General features: G+C 37.1%; 1 protein-coding gene across 3 annotated transcripts; it reads left to right on the top strand.

The window, feature by feature from the left end:
- Window positions 1–351: 351 nt before the first annotated feature.
- On the top strand, window positions 352–12,099 carry LOC139454236 (tumor protein p53-inducible nuclear protein 2-like). Of its 3 annotated transcripts, none has more exons than XM_071235840.1 (4): window positions 352–410; window positions 2,877–3,085; window positions 6,233–6,379; window positions 8,440–12,099. In XM_071235840.1, the coding sequence occupies exons 3-4, from the start codon at window positions 6,238–6,240 to the stop codon at window positions 8,874–8,876; spliced, it is 579 nt and encodes a 192-aa protein (XP_071091941.1). In that variant the 5' UTR covers window positions 352–410; window positions 2,877–3,085; window positions 6,233–6,237; the 3' UTR covers window positions 8,877–12,099. The 3 variants fall into 3 exon arrangements, with proteins under 3 accessions (XP_071091941.1, XP_071091939.1, XP_071091940.1); XM_071235838.1 differs by having other exon boundaries at window positions 8,179–12,099; XM_071235839.1 differs by lacking the exons at window positions 352–410; window positions 2,877–3,085 and adding an exon at window positions 4,621–4,693 and having other exon boundaries at window positions 8,179–12,099.
- The last annotated feature ends 3,959 nt before the right edge of the window (window positions 12,100–16,058 follow it).

Here is a 16,058-nt window from a genome sequence, read left to right as displayed (position 1 = left end):
CAACCCTAGCCACAGACAACACTGACTTCAGCTACGTTATATTGTTGTGCATGTAACACAAATGTTAGTTGTTTCTCCAATCACACAGTTCTTTATTTGAAAATATCTCTTGATAGAATGTGTGTGTGTGCACACGGTCTGGTTTATGATGTCTTTATATTGTTACATAAACACTCTCATTCGCGTCTATAGACAATGTTGTGCTGACAATTATACCCCGTCCAGCTAGAGCTGTCGTCAGATCGTTATATCAAGGTAACGATAAAAACATATACGTCAGCAAGGCCGTCGAGAGTCGACACTGACTATATACTATAAATACTGCTGCCGGTCAGGTCCATTCGTGGCGGACTGTACTGGGTGCAACTCTCCAGGTATTTCGGAACATTACAGCACCAAGCACCAGCACGGTAAGGAGTAGCGTCAGCTGTATTGCCTTTATTATGTTCACTAGATCTAAGGAACTTGTGAACTAATGTAAAACAACCATAATCATATTCAAAAACTAACTGATACACGAAATAAATTAAAGACAATTAAATGTTTAAACATGTTCAATAGTTATTGATTATATGAATTAATCCAAAAGATATCGAAGAACATCCGATTGTTTCATATGACTATATATAGTTATTTTGTCATGACATGACATTTGATATGAAAAATAGGATGTTTTGTAAGTTCGTTTGCGTGGTATATCGAAGACTCAATCTTGACAAACAACGGAGATGTAACCATAGCAGACGTATCCGTGTCCACCCGCTTCATGTCCTGTTGTATGTTAACAAAATGTACCAGGTATCTGTTAGGTGGTGTGGATTAAATGTGCATGCATGCTTTGGTGACGTGGAAAGATATGCATGGGTTGTTTGGTGATGTGAAATTTGAAAATGATCTTGCTATTAGCTAACTAGCTATATGCACATCTCTTTGTTCAGCATGTATAGCGTTTAATTGACACCAGATGAAGTTCAATTGAATTGACAGCCATTGTTTTTGGACAATTTGTTCTTAACAACTGTTTTGGGGAAATGAAACTGACACGGGGTGTTACAAACAGTTCTTATCTTCAGGGTTGTTTGAAACGTTACCGTCATGTAGTTGAGGAAACACGTGTGTCAACTGTGTCATTCTTGACATGTCAGACTGCTTGTGTGTCCTTGGATCTTATTGAAAAAAACAACATTTTTTCGCTCGACATACTGGATTTTGTGCGAAAATAGTTGAATCTGCGAGCGAAATATACACCCTCCCTGACATTAAATGGTGGTCTCTTCAGACATGTTAGAGTTGGTTGGAAATCTCACTTTTATATCGACATTATTAAATGCAAACAATTATATCAGATTGTTGCTCTTTGAACCCAAATGACCTGCCATTTATCAAGGGAGGTCGAGATGCGGGTCAAGTCTTAGGCTCAAGACGGATATACAAACACAGTGTAGTTTTAATGGATTTAAATAACAACATATGACATTGTGACATGTGACAACATTATCTTCGACTGGCGTTTAAAAAATGGATATGTTTAGTAATGACATGATATATAGTATATGAATGATCAACTTATGTTTTACAACTGTATAGCGACATTTTAAGTAGCTTCTAATACTGTAATTAAAACAACTTATCTTCTCGAGGTCTACATCGAAACGTCTTATACAATTGCAATATAAAACTATTTTATTCCATTCATCAGTAATAACAGACAATCATAACATTTTTTTTATACTAAAATACTCTTTTTTATGAAGTAAGAGTGAGAGTGGGGCATACGAAGGTGTTACTGTTAATATTGATAGGAGAATGTGTACTGCGAGCCCTGAGAACGTTGTGAAATAAAACAAGCCTCTACCAAGAAGCCCGTATAACCTTTTATTGTACACAAAATGTCAGCACTGAATATAGTTCAAATCAACACGGACACCACCAACCTACGTTGCAAAATGACATGACATTTTTTATAAATGTCATTTTTTATGTAAGGTGCCCCTTTCCCCTACGTAGGTGTACGTGACACTTGGACTGGACTTTAGCCGTCACGGACACCCAAGCTCGCAATCACATAATGGTCACAAAACTATATATATATTATGTATTGAATGACCTATATGTTGAAATACCTAACTGGCTGCGCTACGTGCAACAGTTGACGGTGAAATCTTCCTGTAGAATTTATTATTGATCTGTCAGCTTCCCGACCCACATAAAGGGATTTGACCCATATGCTGATTGTATAGCCCCCGCACTCGCGTGTCTTTAAAATATAATATAGATTGGCTGAAATAGGTCGACACAGCCGTTTCGCTGAGCCAGCTAAATGCTTAAAATAGCCAGTGCGTTGGCTTGTGTTGATATTAATAGATGTAATTTTCGGCAAACGGGTAACATTTCTTTGTCCCAATGCAGAATAACGTATTTTTTCACCTAGACTATAGTAACACTGAACAATAAGTCGGTTCTTACCAAAATGCAAAAGAAAATTCCAACAACAGCGAAACATTGGGCCCCGCCCAGGTGCATATTTATCAGCACATCGAGGTCAGGATGGTTGAACCATATACATTAATGTTAATCTGAAAAAAAACACTGTCAAAATGACACTAGTTGCGTCGGTCACCCTGCTTGTATAATACGCAAAAAGCCAGCTTAGATATTGCTGACATGCAAGCTATAAAAATAGCCTGTGTTAGTAAACATGACTGCCGAATCACATCGTCAAGCATTAGTGACCGCTGGGTCAGCCATCCGGGTATTAGCCACAACTGTCAAAATATCAGCCAATTCGCACGTGATATAAACATTACCACGCGCTGATATTGCCTTATAGGGAACGTTGTCCTCATTAATATTCATAAGATGTCCATATTTGACAGGTGATCCCTACGCAACAGCCAATCAGAATCTGCCAAGCTCAACGTAAACAGAAGATGACGACACAGATTCGCGACTGCTCTGCTTAGACGCGATCAGCTGTTTTTGACAGAGAGCGACATTAACACCAAAATACATTACACAAACTTCTCCTGAGGCTTAGATTGAAACTTATATTGAAGCATCGATAAAAAAAGAGCTTACACACAAGGTAAGTGTACATTTACTTGACGCACAGTCATCATTTCCCAAAATTTCTTTGTTCACAGCTACCAAGCGGACGGCCTTCCTCCATTATTCGTTTCTCCGCGTCAGTTTGTCCGAAGGGTATATCCGTTTGAGAAAGATATTTGTGCGAAATTGTTAATGCATATCGTTGAGCTTAGTTTCTAATCTGTTAAGAAGTGTATTGATGTTGTGAAAACTGAAGGTTCAAGTGAATAATTCGGAGAGCCAAGGTGAGTTCTCAGGACTCAAGGTCAGCAATCTGAAATAGTCAAATGTGGACAGCAATATTCCTCTGGTTGTGCTTATTGGCAGCCGTTCAAGATTGATATTAGTATGAATTAATTGTTATCAGGTCCAAATGTGGTTTTCTGTTCAGGAAAATCCATCTTACTTTCAACCATTCTGGGATGTTTTTGAAAATATCGCAGGTGCCACTCCCACAGTTCGTTTGACAGTATGACAGCCGTCATAGATGATTGATCTCGCCCTACATACAAATATATTTTAGTTATGTAGCCAAATTAAGTCGTATTCAGCCGGACGAAATACCTATTTCTGATTTGCAAACAGAAATCCTGTGGTAGATATATCGATATTAGGCTATCCGATATCGACAGTCCAAATATTCCCAGTATTAAAGGCTTATTCGTTCTCCTTTTCGACAAATTAACATCGAACAGTTTCACCATTTATTGTGTGCAGTATTCACCAAGAGACCCAGTAGGTTATTTGCTTTGCTCTAAAATTTTAGTTATTCTGTTAATTACTCGTCGCATAACATTTAGAAAGAAATGACTGGGATGGCAGGTATATTTTCGGGAATTTAAACACAAATTTACGATCAAATCTTGATATGAATCAACATTCATGTTAATTTTAAGATATCCGGGTAGTTATCCCAGACTCTTTTCATCAGAATATTTAAGGTCTAACGAGAAGTTGTTTGGGATTTAAAATACATGGACAATAATGAACGGCGCGCGCGATAAGCACTAGCAGGTCAAAGGTCATTATGTGGAAGCGGTCCCTCTTCGTGCTGAACTATCAACATTCATAATCATGCCTCGAGTTCGTAAGTCCGCAATTCGTCATATTTTAAATAATACGTACACGCCATGCAACCACGATCTGGTTTATGGACAAACCGAAGTAAATAGTTGTAATGCGGGAGGAAATGTATGCATGCCGACGAGACAAAAGGCACTGCACAGTGCCTAAACCGCCTCTTGTGGTTGACAGTTGGGCTTGGCTTCAAATTGCCTCCCAGTACGTGTAATCATTTGTCATAACCAATTCTGTCAATATTCTCGTCATTGAAATACACGACTCAGTTGTGTGTTAGTATTCCAACTCATTGGGATACACACACCGATAGCACATCACCAAGACAATGGGATTTATTTTGGCAGTTTTGTTTTTCCTTCATTGTTTACACGGACACCAAGTTGGCGATGCAAGGGAAATAACTCTTTCCCGTTACCGTATTACACAACCACCTGTCAATGTTGCAGAATGTCTAGTGTATATTGTGGGGGGAAAAGTTCTATTGTGTAAATGAGCTGACAGAAGCAAGAGAGGAAATATTTCACAGGTAGTATATTACTAAATTATTAATACTTAGTGCTCTAACTTTTGATTAACTCTTTATTTGGTTCTGTTGTAATATTTAGAGGAGTATGTGTGTTATATGGATTTGCTTATTCAAAAAGATTATTCCTGGTCTATCACTGAATTCAGTATAATTTCTGAAAAATAACCTTCAAGAAGATAATTCTGGTTTCATTGAGGAAAGCAGGGAAATAATATGATTTCATTGATTGTCCTCATTATGAACCTCTTCAATTCCATGGTTCAACTGTATAAGAAATGTATGCTGTTACATGGCATAATGAAATTTGGCATTATAATATTCAAGGGGATGTTCAAATGAGATTTCACCCTGTACATCGTCTTAGAGGGATGTTAAAAAAATGCACAAGCTCTAAAAATATTTACCCGTGTTTAAACAACAGTGACTCCCTGAATACGATACAACCTCAGCAATGTCAGACAAGTTCATTTTATGAACAGGGGGGGGTTTAAGTTTGGTATTTCTTGGATATTCTCATAATTTTCACCTCTTTTTCCATATCTGTACCCTTTTCCTCAATACCAATCATATCTCTTCCACTTTGGATGCCATCATTGGAGCATTGCGTTTATCTATATTGCCCTTTCACTTCCCTGTCAAAATAATGTCGTCCAATATTTGACATCATCAAGTTGCTAGGGCATGTTCAAATCTTCAGTAACGACGTCATGATAGAACAATGTTTTATTGTGAAATAAACAGTGCTTGTTCTTCATTGTTTTTTGTGATTTATCGCGCAGCTACATAAGGTGGTATTTAACTTATTTTTTATATTTTGCACATTAATCATGATGATAGAACCATGTTTTATCGTGAAATAAATCACCCTTTTAGCTTCATTGTTTTTGACGAAAATGTCATGACTTATAAAGGGATCAATGTAAACATATCTTCAACTGAACACATCATATTGGCTACTTTGTGACTTTTACCAAGGTCAAACTATAATTTCATACAAAGATGGGGGGGGGGGGGGGATTTACATGTATTGTATTCATTGAGCAATGCTGAGACAGTAGACTAACATCTAATCTCTGAAATGAACATATCGTACAGAATTTTTTTTTTGTTAAATTAACTTAATAAAAATTTAATAAAAAGTAGCCCAGAGACTCTCTTCATTTTCAGATACTGCAGTAATCTAGACTTGCCAAACATTATAGACTTGCATGGGCTGTATTTGATATACATTGTATTTGATATACATTGTATTTGTATCAGGGTCTGTCAGACAGACTAATGAGACAGGTTCTAATGGCAATAAGATTATTATTTCAGTCCACTAGTCCTTATTATGTAAGCATACAGCAAAACCCTTAAACATGGCAAATTTCTACTCGTCCTTATTCCTTAACTATTGGACAGTTTGGCAAGGACTTTAGGACCAGTGCCAATTTCTATTGCTGAGTGTTATTATTACATCAGTCCGAAGTTAAAACAAGACTGTAACCGTCACTGCTGAAACAGTTTTGATATTTATTTTGTGATCGTCACTTGCAGGAAAGATGTTCAGCGGTGTCGCCAGCCTACTTTTTGGGAGCTCCTCCACTGAGCCCGAAACTGAAGTGAAGGAAGTTGATGTCCCAACGCGTGATGCTGAATTAGGCTGGGTAGTCGTGGATCTCCCATCCTCAGAAAAGTCCTCCAGTAAGTAGAGACTACATGGTTGAAGGTGGCTGGGAAATTGTCCTCTGTTCCTGCTTTCTGCTTCTAGAATTGCCATGGTAGCCACACCTCACATTTCTCTAGATGGGCTTCAGGTCAAATAGAATCTTAATTCCTACCTTTGTTTTACAAACGTCTTAAAAGCATAATGTTAAAGGTGCATTTTACAACAATTAACATGTCTTTTCTTGGTATTAATCTCCCTACATCATATTTTGTAAGGAATATTTCAAATTTGTAACAGTATTTTCATGAAAGAATGGAACTCTTAATCATATTCAGGAAAAAAAACGTCTCTATATTAGAAGAAATGACTGTAGCTTCCTTCTTGGTATTCATGTGTGAATATGAGTTTCACTATGATCATGACATTCACTACATCAAAAATCAGGAAAGTGAAATACTTCCGTTTTTTAAACATTAAATGATTCTGTATGACCTGGACACTCCCAGATTGTAATTTCATACCAAGAACATGAATCCTGCAGTGCAGCATAATATTATCTGTAAGTTGATCCTTCTATGTAGAGTATGACTGATTGTCAAAAGTAACACTCAGTCTCCGTGGACTCACTTGTCCTGCTTATTTCATTGATGCACTATGTCATTTTGTGAGACAAAAATATCAGACATTAACCAATAATGATCTACAGATATTGCACTGTAGGATATGTTTTTTGTGTGATTGTAGTGTGCACATCTGATCTACACATATAGATATTTCATAAACATAATTCATCTATAAAGGAGAAATATATATACTTTTAGTTTTATAAATTACAAAGAAGTAACAGAAATTTTAAAGAAATTCATTCAAACACAGAAAAGAAAAAGTGATTTTTCAAAATCATTTCAAGCATATTTTTCTCTCAAAACTTTGGCCAGTATTTGGTCGTTCATAGAGATGTTTAGTCACTGTTATAGTCAGTTTGTGCCAAAAACATTTTAGTCTACTAACCCGAACTTGTATTTTGGCAGTATTTTCACTAATTTCAGTAGATTTTGATACGTGTATAAGCTGATCTTACTAGACCAGAAGAAATTTTACTCTTGCTTCAGACTAGTTGGCTATTTGTACAATACTTATAAAAAGGTGTGGATCTGATGTACGCAATGTATTGACCTGGATGATCAACCTAATTTATCCTTAGTATTTCCCCCATTTAGCTTGCTGTTGCTGCTGCTGCTGCTGCTGCTGCTGCTTGTCTCCCGTGTCACATCCCTATTCAAATTGTGCACTTGTTCACATCTGGTCATTTCTACATATCTCTTTGTACTAGTGTTTAGCTTGTTTTCTCACAGTTTTAGATAACTACAAACATTTTTTCACTCTTTTTGTTTTTCATCCTGTGTACTGAAAAGTGTAGTTGTTTTCTGACTGTCATAGAACATTCATTGTTGTCACATTTTTTGTATATTTTAGTGGGACAAATGTATGTTTATCAGTGGTTTAACTAGAACTAACTTATAATGTTTGGTGTTTGGTGATGTGATAGTTAACATGCTGAAATTTATGTAAGATTCTAACAAATAAACATTAGCTACATAATTCTTAATTGCAAAATTGATTATACAAAATGAACAGACTTTTTGTGAAAATAATCTTCAGTAACGAAGATGAAATGGAGAGTAATGTCAATATCTTTAACTTAAATTCATACTGTGAGACAAAGAAAACAGTAGTATTAAAAAGATATGAACTAAGTGTTTGGAAGATAAGTGCACATGGAAGATGTGGAGCTTGTATCTGTTACTGTTAGACTTTATCTGACCTTTTCCAGATGAAGGTGAAAACAGGCAGCAGCAGCAGCAACAGGGGGGTGAGTGCCCGCCTCCCCCTCACCACTGTGAACTAAGGGTACCTGTGGAGATCCCTGAGGGGGACAGCAGCTGTCCGTCCGACCCCGAGAGTACCAGCTCGCAAAATCCCTGTAGCCCTGGCTGCTGTAGTCCCTCATCTCACTCCAGTGATGTTGTTTTATGTAATAGAAACAGTATACGTGTAGAAAGTTGGGTTCTAACACCACCACCTTGTTTTACAGGGAGGAGAAAAAGAAACACAGGAGTAGCTGATAGCCCCATGGAAAACTTACTAATTGAACACCCAAGTATGTCTGTATATAATTCTTACGGTGGTGACAGTACCGGTGAACTTAGCAACCAATCAGAATCTTCCAGTGATGTAGACATGGAAGACGAAAGTGTTGCTCATAGGACTCGCAATCAGATGGTACACCAAGCTCCACGCAGGCCACATGCCATAGCTGCACGTGCAGGGATGCTTGCACATGTTCAAAATGTTAAGTTCGCTCAACGAAAACAGCGGTTGCAGAACTGTAAGCATATGAGCAAGAAGAACATAGAGAGATCTAACAAGGTGAAGGAGTATCAGTCTCTGGGTAAACGACAGAGCCAGCGCAACCGTACCCTTCGTCCATCTGGTTGTATGAATGGCCGCATCGGCCAGAGGAAATTCTAAAGTCCATGCCCTACCGGTGAAACATCTCCCCGCCTTTGTTTAGAGATTCAATATCCCCAGGAGTTTATGTATATTAGAATTTGTAATTATCAATATTGTTATTTATACACCTTTATCATGTTTGTATTTTATGTATATTGAGATGAATAATATGGAAAATAATAGTCATTGTTCAGGTTGAAAGTTAATGTCCTTTGCTGCAGTTTAAGTTGAGAGTGATGGTATCTAACACTTGTGTATATGTTTAAAATGTGGGAACTGCCATGGGGAAAAAAAACAGCAAAACAAAAACTCACAAAAAAATAACTTTTATGAGGCTCCAGTTTCTGTTGTATTGTTTGTTTTTCTTGTGTATGTTACTGTCAAGTTAAAATGGTTCTGCGTGTCAAAACAATGGCATATATGCAGTGTATTATGTATATAGTTGGCAAATTCCCAATTCACAGTCATGGTGTTCAGAAGTTGAAACATCTGTCACTTCTGACCCCCTTGTTAATTTGTTGATGTGGTTCATAGGGTCATTTTTAACGTTCATTATCTACTAGAATTGTTATTATTGCAGTCTCAATGTTGATCAAGGAAATAGCATGTAATTTTTAGAGTTTTTCTACTTGAAATTTCTTAAGGGTTATATTGTATTATTATCATGTTAATGCAAGATTTAAAGATTAAGATTTTACAGGATATTTCTATGTTTCATATTTATTATGGGAGTATTTAATGTTTTACATATATTCAAATTTGTAGTTATATTTTTGTCTAAGTTTGACAATTAAGCCTAGCTGTCTATCCTTACTAATGAATTATTTTAGCTGCATGGGTAGACCAGAGATTTACTGGCTTTGAATAAAATAATGAAAACCCGAAGAATGATTGTCCCCCCGACAGATTGACAGAGACGCAAATGTCATCGAATAACTGCTTGTTGCTGGAGAAAGGGAGCAACCACAAGCATAATGTGATTACCCAGACATCAGACAGAATCGGCATTGCTATTAGTCTTGGACACAGCAGTCAAGTCATTGAATTTGATGTGTCATTTCATCAAGCATTTAACAGTTTATGCCAAACTGAAATACATGAATTTATGAACAATCAAACAGAATATCATGTCTGATACAGCCTAACCAATCATGTTTTAGTGATCAGCTTATAAATGCTCTTCTGATTACCAAGGTGCTTATGATTGACCACTGCTTGTCAAGTTGTACATAGAACATTGAGTATTACTGCCATCATCAGCCAATGTGTGTACATACTTGTAATATACTACAAGGTACATCATCACTGCAGACAAAACTGGTGCTAAGTCATCTAGGCACACGGCCCACTCACTTGCGACCTGCGCACAGCCCTCTCTTGTCCACCCATACAACCTTATGTGATTGCAATACTCTGTCTTTACTTTTGCAGTCTCCGTCCTGTGTTACTTACTTGAAGACATATTGTTAAACTGACTAGGTATAATGACTTCCTTGTTACCATGTTCTAGTGTGGAAGTAAATGTCCTGCTGATATGTTCAGCTCTCGTGACATGTTTGTATTTGACATTTGTTGCCTTTGACTGATAAGCATTTGACTTGACACTGCATGTAAAAATTGGGGATTAAACTTGAGATACTACCTCTTGTTTATTTGTACATCAGTTCTAATTTTAGAATGAAAATATAACATTTTATTAAATATTAAATTGCCTGCCAAAAAATGATGTATACGTATGTTCTTACCAAATATGAAAATGTCTATATCTATCCAGTCTTAATTTAGAAAATATATCAAAAGCATACTGATATTATTCAGTATTTTCCACCTAATTAGAAGTAAAATGTTCGTGTAAAATCTAACGTTTAAAAAAAATATTCTTTATTTTTCTAACAAGTGGAATTGGTTATGGTTTAGACCTATTGCAGGTGTCAATGCTTTAAAGTATCCATTGACCTATTTGGTTTTATGTGGTCACATGCATGCAGCTGTCTGCAGATAGCTTTGCTCCAAGTGCTGTTGTATGTCCTGTTGTTTTCTAGCCTTAGTCTGTATCATGTAGTAAAATACATAGATGATAAAAACAAAAAAAATAACACTGCATCACTCCCAGAAAATATGCAGGTGTACTTACAACAAGAACAAGCAGAGTTTTCAATACATACATAAGAAATGACATTTCAGACTGTTAGGGTCATTTTTAATAGTTTGGATTACAGCATTATTAATATATTTCATCAAACTTGGAGAAGAGATTTTCTTTCCTGTTTGAAAATACCACTTTAGCCTCCTCATGTTGAGGACATGGTGATGAGAAGATTTTGCAAATATCTTCATCGCAAACTACCTCCCAACAGATCTGAAGTGGCCAACAGTCCCCCTTTGTTTTAGCTTTTCATGATTTATCTACTTTGCTGTAAGAAGTGAGTTTGTAACTGATGTTCAATGAAGGGGAAAGAACTTCATTAGCCAAAACAAACCTCCCTTATTACTTGGTCAGTAGGTCTGGATATCTTCTGTTTCCACTAGCAATGACTGGTAGATTTTCAGAGATAACGTCTATAAAATATTCTTCTTTTTCTAATGTTGAGTACTTTAATGTGTTCCCATAAGTTTTGTTTTTTTCAATTTGTTTTTGTGCATTTTAATTTAAAAGTACTTGAATTTTGAGGTTTAATTTAACGTAAAGGGTTTCCCACATAACCAATGAAACCATGTCTCATGTAAAGATACACCATGGCTAATGATCACCCGAGATATATGAAATATGAATTTACATGCCAGTGATGCTAAGCCTGGCCCATGCTGTTGTCACTTGTGTGGCAAGCCCACCCAATCTACAGGCATGATCTGTTTACTGTGCTGCTGTTGACATAGAGCCAGCGTGTCACTGTTGAAGTCTTATCCTGCCCGCGTCACCCAGTGACAGCTGTACATAGCCTCCATGTATCATACTGATGTTATGGCTCAATATGAATTATATGAAACTGAAAGGCAGCTTTATTCAGTCTGTTAAGAGCATGTGGTTTTTTTATTAGAGGATTCTGTATTATATCACAGGCTATTAATTTTGCTGTAAGCTGAACATGTTGATGAGGACATTAATGCAATTTGTATTTATTCAAAACTATCATACTGTGTATGTTGTTATTCCTTCCGTGAATGATCTGCAGAGAGGCAAGAATGTATGTGTCTGAATAGTTGTGTGATGCAGGTTTACAAAAACAGTAATAAACTTCTTCTTTCCAAGTTAAACTCGGTCTCTGTTGCATTTATAGCAGTGAATGTAAGAATGAGAGAGTAACACCTATGAGGAATTGTGTTTGTGGCTTTGCACACAGTATCCAGTATGTCCTTTCTATTACAGTATTTTCCCTGGCCACAGTTGACATCGCCTGCTACCTGTGGAAACTGGACTTTTATAGTCAGTTAACTCCCTTGCCTTGGGAAGATGCACCCATGAAGCTCAAAACACATAATGTTTTTCTCCTAATTTTATTATGATACACAACCTGGGCCCGTTCACCACTGTACTATTGGTTTGAGTCTGATTTCAATGAAAGAATGCCAGAAATAGATGTCCAATCAAGTTGATTGAAAAAAAGAGTGGATACCAACTCAATAGTTGTCAAAATACTGGAACATCTTATAGCATTAGCCCTTTCCTGTCCTGCCTTAGGACTCAGGAAAACATCTTAACACACAAATTTGAAACCGATGCTTATCGACATTGAAGATACAAAAAGATATCGGCACTTTTCCGTTGCAGTCTCGCATGCTTACATGATATTTTGATTGACTGTATGCTTCCATGAAAATGGAGTCTGCCTTGTTTGCAGAATACGAGGACAAATTTACTAAATCAAATATTTTTTTATGATTAGTATTAATCAAAAGCAATAAAGATTGGATCCAATATTTTGTTACCATTCCTAATGCCACATGGATATATATGTAACTTATGGAAAGTATTCAATGGCAGCAAAGTCAGGAAATTTCTGGGTTTCAAATCCCATTAACATGTTTTAGCCAAACCGACTGCAGCATGCTCTCCCATTCATCTTACAATGTAGATGTAATCTACTGGTTAACTGAGCATGCCCTTCACAATGATGTTGTGTTTGAATAATTGATCAGATTACCATGGCAATCCTTTAGATGATGGATTGTTAAATGATCGACACGAGTAATCAATCTGAGAAACTCATCCAGATGAACAATGTTACCACAGAGGAACAAAGTGAAAGTTTCTTGATGCTCTTGGTGCATGGTCACAGCCACCATCAAATTCAATATTCGTGCATTGTTGATGTTGTTGACTCCATTCGATCATGACCAATTTATGGTGTGTTTTCTTAAATGCAACCATTTCCCTCTTTGAGCAGGCTGTAAATTGTAAATTGGTTGCCTCATCAATATGGCTGCAACGATGAACTTACATTGTTGTGCCTATAAAGAGGTAATTTATTTGGAATGAAACTTGTCAGGTGGAAATTGTGCAATACTAGTTTCCTGTCAGCATATACATGAGTTTGGATGTCTTTATATCTGGGTTAGCCAGCTGTAATAGTAATGATATATTGTTCAAAGAAAAGTCACTATATGGGTTATATTTTATACTATCTTCTTAGGCTTATGTGCACAAATTTTATACTCAAAATGGTCACAGAATACCAATCTGACTGGCCATCAATATGTCAGCTACTGATATTCAATATGTAAGAAATAATCAGAACAACATTTGACACAGCTTCTCTTGCCTGAAACCTTCACTACATGTATGCCATTAACTACATGGAGAGAGAAGATTATCATTATTCCTATCAGTAAATAACTTGAAATGACTTGTAGATATTGTGTTTGAGTTGGGCATCTATGTTAAACTGCAGCATGCTATGTAAGTTGGCTAGTACCATAAAACCAGAAAGAGTCAGGCCCGGTACAAGCAGCCACACACATACACACACACATACACACACACATACACATACATGCACATAGCTATTGTGACATTCAACACCTTTTCGCCTCCTCGTGGGTCTATCAGGAACAAGGTGAGATACACACAGAAAATAAAGACAAAAGAGTTCAGCAAAAAGTATTTGTATTACAAATGTCGTGGCATGAACACGCATAACAGTCCATTGCAGAGAGTCCAACATTAACTGACCACAGCCATATACAACAGGTTCCAGACCAGTTACATAAATCTCTAACCACAACAGGATCAACTGTAATAAATAGCAATATTAAATATGGCAACACATTCAATCCCTAGCATATGTACATTGATGAAAATAATCCTGAATATACATTCAACAAGTACCAATCATACAGACAGCCGTAATACTGCTGATTATGAGTGAGTGAGTGAGTTGGGGTTTTAACACCACTTTTAACATTATTCCAGTTATATCAAAGCGTGTCAGCTTAATGTGGGAGGAAAGCCCGAAGTGATGCAGGTCTCAGACGTTTACCACTTCGGTGAAACCCACGAGCACGGGTATGGTGCTGACAAACCTAGAAACATAATCGGGGCGAACCAGGATTTAAACCAACATTCATAGGTTTCTGGCGTGCCCAAGGGACGCAACTCTGCACAGCAAATCGTGGCGCCTTAGACGACTGAGCCACCCGTGCCCCCACTGCTGATTATGGCCAACTAGTGCTTGTGCAGCTACTGGAGAGTAGGTACATAATCTCTGTCGGCTCTCTCCTAAGGTTGGAGAAAGCAGGTCTTAAGAGGTGCTTTATGAAACATCCCAATCTTCTTGCTTTCAGATCTTCATGATTCACATTTGATTGTTATACATCTATCAAGAATCTTGCAATTCCATTGGTTAATCCATACCACATGATAAAACAATACATTTCATTGTAGAATCTGGAATCATGTGACTGACACTGACCTCGAATATTGACTCGTCACATGATTAGTATTGACCTGTCACATGATGAATATTGACTTGTCTGCTAGAAAACAAGATGGCTTCTGGTATGAACCTTTAACGGTTCACAGCTAAGTTACTGTAGTGAAACAGAGGATGGTTTAAAGACTTCAAAGTGAGAAAGCGAATTTCAGGGTATCAAAACAAATGACTACTCTTGATGAGGTAAATATGCGAAATCAAGGAACCTCGAACTCGACTCCTTCAGCAGTCTGTTGGGTCCTCGGGTCCCTTGTTTGCATACTGACCTCATAAAGAGTAATTATCTGTATAATGTATCATACATAAGTTGATGGGTTTACTCTGCAAGCCGAGACAATCTGGTGAAAACACAAGTTATATCATATCTCAACTTATGGTTCATGTTACCTGGTCAGTTCATTAAACTGTCACTGAAACAGGAACAATTATCAGGATATTTGAGAAATTATCTACATCTACGATTCATAAAACTGTAACGAAACTGACACAATTAGCTCAGTTCTCAGTAAACTATCAGAGTAACATCAGAGAGTTCATATCTACTTAACAACAAAATCACATGTCAGTTATCAGAAAACCTTTGGTTATAAACACAGTTTGCTGATCAAACGGACACAAACATTGGGAAGTATCACAGTTATCTTTATCGCTCAAGGAAACTTTAACACTGAAAACAGCTACATACATTGGCAACATGGCCAACACAAAATGTTTAAGATACATTTTGAATTTTTCCCTTCTTTCATCAGCTCATTACAGTTCAATCTACCATCTTCCAATATGATACCTAGAGCTCTACGTCAAGATCTGACGACACCTCCAGGTGAACCATGTGAAAACTTTGAACGCACAATCTAAATGAATGTTGCTCGAGTTCTTAAGACAATGAGATACAAACAATTTGGCTTCATCTCCTTACCACCTTGATTTGAAAATTTCAGTCTCACCAACATGAATGCAAACTAACCTTCGAGAGTGCACCCTTTTGGGTTTAGATGTGCTAAAAAACAACATGATGTATGAACATGATAAAATATCCACAACAACACTATAGCACATCTTTATTGTTCTGCATATGGAACTCCCCCATCCTATTCAGATACGCTTTTGAGAATGCTTCTCTCACTTATACTGAGAATCATTGATTGGCAGATAAGTTGACCTGATGTGATCTGCCGTGGAGGTGCCCTCCGATCTTCATGCGGAGTGGTATTGTATCAGATTAACAGATCTGGTTTGAATAAGATTGCCTATTTCATTAACATGAGTA

Source organism: Haliotis cracherodii, unplaced genomic scaffold (assembly GCF_022045235.1).
Source record: "Haliotis cracherodii isolate W230 unplaced genomic scaffold, xgHalCrac1.p SCAF_10, whole genome shotgun sequence".
Lineage (NCBI taxonomy): Eukaryota > Metazoa > Mollusca > Gastropoda > Lepetellida > Haliotidae > Haliotis > Haliotis cracherodii.
Note: the sequence above shows the minus strand (reverse complement) of the source record. Positions and strands in the feature narration are given on the sequence as shown.